This window comes from Megascapheus bottae, chromosome 6, assembly GCF_031878675.1.
Source record: "Megascapheus bottae isolate mThoBot1 chromosome 6, mThoBot2.hap1, whole genome shotgun sequence".
NCBI lineage: Eukaryota > Metazoa > Chordata > Mammalia > Rodentia > Geomyidae > Megascapheus > Megascapheus bottae.
Window position 1 is genome coordinate 9,811,144 of NC_143514.1, and position 5,529 is coordinate 9,816,672.

A 5,529-nucleotide genomic window follows, 5' to 3' on the forward strand; every position below is an offset into this window, starting at 1 on the left:
GAATCTGAAACCATACTGGGCTCAAAATCAGTATATTCCAAAGATCTCCAAAGATTTAAAATAAGTGAAATCCACTAACATGTCAAAGAGTTGGTTCTTTTGCGATAAAATAATGGTCTGGTTTTTCTAATTTATATTTTCAAAAACTACTTTTGAAAGCACTTAGTAGCATATAATTGCTATTTCAAAAGCACACTTAGCTTTAGTTCTTATAACAGATTTTACCTACCTACTGAGTTATCTTATTACGTGTAATAAAATGAGTAGAAATAATTTTAGTACCAAGACCAGTGGATCTGCTATAGCAGCAAATTTGAAGAATTTTGTCATTTAAAAGATTATCATTTAAAAGATTATTCTCTGTTATACATGTAGTGTTCTACTCACATAAAAGAGACATGGAACATTGAAAGTATTTTGTAATTAAGTTGGTTTGGATAATTTGGAGTTGGTTTCTTTTATAAGTATATGTTAGGTACAAAAAGAGAGACAGCGTGTGCCCAAGAATTTTTTTTTTTTTTGCAAGCAGAGGTCTTTTATTTCTCTCTCCTGTCTTCTCTCTTTGCCCTATGCCCAAGAATTTTTGTGATTGATTTTTTTTTGCTATCGTCTATTTAAAATTTAAAAGAAAATGTTAAATTTATAACTATATAGACTTTTTAAGAGTTTTTGTAGTGCAGTAGTAAATAAGGAAAGGTTACTTCTATTTCTTTCTGAATGGTGACTAATACTTTTTTTAAAAAATTTTTTTTATTGTAATTAGTAAAAGGGTTACATGATATTTGCCAGATAGAAGGTGCATTAATTCACATACATTGATACCCTTTCACATGTCTTGGTACCCATTTCCCTCCCTCTCCCCGTGACTAATACTTTTAACAGCATTTTTCTTTTTAAATAAGTTTGATACTGAAGTGGTTTATTTTATACAAGTAATAGCAGATTTCTCTTAGATTTTTGCTATCTTCTGTGTTAGAATGTCTGTGTAGCTCACACGTCTAATTTTATTAGAAACTTTTTGAGAATAAAGATATTATGTTCTTAGTTTTTCTGTCTTCTTCATTGGCTTTCCTAGTTTGATCTGGTTTTATGTTCATTTCTGTGACTTGAATAAAAAAGAAAATGTGCAGCTTCTCTTATTTAGTCAGATTAGTTCATGTAAAAGCAATCCAGTGGCTACCTTCATAAAATAGACATGTAATGTGTGGTGTTCATACACTTGACTGGTATGTCTAAGTTTGAGATTGATTTCTGTCTCCAGTTTCTTACAGTCTGCAAGGGGGAAATACAAGTACTTGATAACTTAAAAACATATACTATGGAGTACTCTGTTGATACTCTGTTTCATATCTATTTAAGTATGAACTTTTGCAGAGGATAAAAGAAAGGACTTTGGGAACAGTAGCTTTAAAGAATGAGTAGCTAAAAAGCAATACACAAGGAAAACCATCCATTTCTGTTAGAATGTGTGTTTCCTACACCCAAAGCATATATATGACAAAGAGTACAACACCAAGGTGTACCCTTAAGTTCTGTCATGACTGAATAGTAACTTATAATTTTATTCCCAGCATTAAGAGTCAGACTTGGAAAGACACATGCTTTGTTAAATAATGGATTGTACTTTGTCCCTATGTATTTTAGGGAGGTAATGGTATGATTATTAGGTTTTAGGTTTATCATTTCTGAAGATCATTTTGCTGTGTGTGTGTGAAATGAATGTGTTAGAACCATCTTAACAGGAAAGCAAGTGAAATCAACTTGAATTATCCAGATTACTTTTGAAAGTGGTAGTGAGAAAAGTTAGGAGTGACTACTAAATTTATGGGTAGCTATTGTTCAAGAAGATAGATACTTATAATCCGAATTTTTTTATTCTATGGAAGAAGTGGTTTTTGTTTTTTGTTTTTTGCCACAATGCCTTTTGTGGTGGAAATGAAAATGAGATTCATGTCTTAATCACCAGTACCTATGGCAAAAACTTCATGACTGTTTTACTAATAACAGTGTTGTTCAAGGGAGTTTCACTGTGGTGTTTTCATACATGCAAGGAATATATCTTGATCAAGTTCATTTCCTCTGTCATTCATCCCTTTAAAGTATGTTCAGCAGGTTTCATTGTTTAGTGTTCATCCATTCATATAAAGTAATTTGATGGTGTTCACGACCCTTCGCTCTGAGTCGCCGCTTGTCCTTGTGGCTGGCTCCCAGTGGTCACCATCCCCTAAGAGAACCTACTTTCTCTTCTTGTCCTTTTAAAGACTGGATTCCACATGTGTGTGAGTGAGCATGTGACATTTATGTTTCTCAGTTCACCCGATTTGCTAAACATGATCCTTAGATTCATCCAATACAGCATATCCTTTCTTTAGTATTTCTTTCCTTTAGTTTTAATAAATTGTATTTATCTGTACCACAAACAAAGGAAGCTATAGAGAAAACAGTCCAAAAACATCACAAAAGGCCCCAAATCCCCAAAGCAGTCCTGAAAAGAAAATGTAGTGTTGGAGTATAACAATAACAAACCTTACAGTCTACTACAGACCTATAGTAATCAAAACTGCTTGGTACTGGCACACTAAAACAGGCCAAGAACCAATGGAGAAGATTAGAAGACCCAGAAATGCCCACAGAGACCTACAGCTATCTAATAATACTGGATAAGTAAGCCAAAAACAGGCTGAACAACAGCCTCTTCAAGAAAGAGAACTGATCCATATGGAGAAAACTGCAACTTTCTGCAATTTCTCTGAGGTTCAGAGACCTCATTGTAAGACCTAAAACCATGAAACTTTCAGGAAGACGTAGGAGAAACACTGTAGGACTCCTTGACACAGGCAGGAATTGTACAGCATGTCAAAGACTTGATAAATGAGGTTGCATCAAACTAAAGTTACTGTATGGCAAAGAACATAGCCAATAAGCTAAAATGACAGCTTATTACATGGGAGAAATATTTTTGCCAGACAGTAGCCTAATCTGAATATCATGACTAATGTTTATAATTAATTTAAAATTTAATAACTTTAGAGTTGTAAGAAATTCTAATTTGATAGAGACATTACTTGTTTTTATAGCCATGAATCATCTTAATGGACAGAAAATGTATGGGAAAATCATTCGTGTCACCCTCTCTAAACATCAGACCGTACAGCTACCTCGAGAGGGACTTGATGACCAAGGGCTGACAAAAGATTTTGGTAATTCTCCATTGCATCGTTTTAAGAAGCCTGGATCCAAAAATTTTCAAAACATTTTTCCTCCTTCTGCAACCCTTCACCTATCTAATATCCCGTAAGTGTTTCAGCTTGAGTTTATGATGGATACGTGTTATATTTTAATATAAAATGTATTACTAATTTTTTTTTTTTCCCATCTGATTTTCTTAGTCCTTCAGTAGCAGAAGAGGATCTCAGAACACTGTTTGCTAACACTGGGGGCACTGTGAAAGCATTTAAGTTTTTTCAGTAAGCAAGCTTCCTTGTTTTTAAATTAGTGATTTGATAGAAATAAATTTTTTTCCTCAAGTAATGTTTAGTATTTTCATTTTTAGTAAATTTAGTTCTTCAGTGAGAAAAATTCAAGTATTGACTTATATAGTATCTAATTTCATAATTTTGTTTCAGAAGAGATCACAAAATGGCTCTTCTTCAGATGGCAACAGTGGAAGAAGCTATTCAGGCCTTGATTGATCTTCATAATTACAACCTTGGTGAAAACCACCATCTGAGAGTGTCTTTCTCCAAGTCCACAATATAAAGAAGGAAAGGAAGAGGAAGACTGGGGTGAATCACATTGTTTGGTGTCATCACCTGTTGACTGTTCAGAAAAGTGGGGACCAGAGTTTGATTTTTTTTCATGCTGTTATCATTCCTCAGTTACAAAACAAATTGGCTTGTGTAAAGGCAGAGTCATTAACTGCTCTTTCATCTGTTGTGTAGGGAAGCCATTTTTATTGTCTGTTTAAAATTTCAGTTAATTTTTTTTTCTTTTCCAACTTAGTTGACATACGTGCCTTACAAAGGAAAACTAGTGTTGCTGTTGTGCATTTACTAGAGAAAAAAGAATTGGTTGTCTAGGGCACATTGTTACATGGGAATTAAAATATGTTTAGGCAGGGGTGTGTAAAAAGGTTAAGTTTTTGTTTCTCCTGCTTGGAACTTCTTTTGGATTATTGGCTTATCACATTTCTTTCTACTTAATCAAGTAAGATACTTGATATTGAAAGAATAAAGAGGCATTTTTAGTTTTTACTACCTTAGGCTTTATTGCTTTAAAAAAAAAACATTGGCCTTTTGTATCTCACAATTCTGGTCTAGATTCAGTTCTGAATGTAGGCATTAGTTAAAATTAACACGATGCAGAGTATTAATTTCTTAAGAGAGGAAGTGATTTCTGTAAGTTTGAACCCTCGTGGACAGCATTGTGGAATCTTAACCTTTTTGTACACTCTTGTGGGACGTATCACATAAATGTCAGCACTAAGTAATGTCTTGTTTGTGGCTGAATATTTTTCGTAGATGTTTTTGAAGTTGACATGACTTATGTGCATTTAAATATATATTGCCATCCTTAGTTTGTAATTAAGATTTGGAATATGGTTGTGGATTTCTGAGCATGTGCAGACTGGTCTAGCTAGTTCAGGAACTGGTGCATGTATTTTTCAAAGACAAAGAAAGTGTACTGCGAAAATTTGCAGGAAGATTAATTTTGTGGCAGTTTTCTAAAACTGACAACCAGGTGGGACCAAAGTTTATGTGCCTTTAGTCTTAATTTACCTTGCATTGTAATATTCAGTTTTAATAAATCTTCAAAATATTTTGTATTTAGGAATAGATCTGACTTTAATAAAAACATGGCTCAGAATCTACAGGTCAAATTTATTTGAACAGTTCTTGTCAATCTGAATTGTTGATTCTGTTAAATGACCAATACTTTTTGAAATTGATGTACTTAGTTTCAAGATTCATAGATTCTGTTACCTATGTAGACAGAATGGTCATGTATATTTTCTATTAGTTGAGTTTTTACATCTTTAGAAATGTAAAATTCAGTATAGTTTGAAAGCGGCACAATTAAAAATTAATTTTCTAACAAAGTTGGGAGGTTTGATGGTTGTTTAATTTCATCTGTGTGTACTCTGCTTACCTCTGTAGCATGCTCAATAAACACTTCTGTAGCTCTGTATTCACCTTTTCTGTCTTTCTCTGCTGCCTTTTCTCTCTCTTCTTTGTTTCACTCCACTGTGCTTCTGAATTCATGTTTATTCTCTGCCAGGGTGGGAAAGGAATAATAATAGTACAATTCTATGGCTTTATACCACAAATAAATCTAGATGCTGTGAAAATACACCAGCTGTTCTTTTTTGTAATGTAAAAGATGGTAACTGCTTTTTAGGAGGACACATATTAAACATTTCCCACCCTGTTTATAATCTACTGCTTTAAAGACATGACTTCTATTGTAGCTTGTTAATTCTCTCTCTCTCTCTCTTTTGTTGTTGTTGTTGTTTTTCAGTAGATTTTTGCA

General features: G+C 33.4%; 1 protein-coding gene across 5 annotated transcripts in view; it reads left to right on the plus strand.

Moving 5' to 3' along the window:
- Positions 1-5,098, plus strand: part of Ptbp2 (polypyrimidine tract binding protein 2) — a 48,103-nt gene extending 43,005 nt beyond the window's left edge. For 3 of the 5 annotated variants that reach the window (XM_090334245.1, XM_090334247.1, XM_090334249.1), the window contains exons 12-14: positions 3,078-3,294; positions 3,390-3,467; positions 3,627-5,098. In XM_090334245.1, coding sequence (XP_090190371.1) covers positions 3,078-3,294; positions 3,390-3,467; positions 3,627-3,759 — 428 coding nt within the window. In that variant the 3' untranslated portion in view covers positions 3,760-5,098. The remainder of the gene's footprint in view (positions 1-3,077; positions 3,295-3,389; positions 3,468-3,626) is intronic. The other 2 variants (XM_090334246.1, XM_090334248.1) reach the window with 1 other exon arrangement.
- The last annotated feature ends 431 nt before the right edge of the window (positions 5,099-5,529 follow it).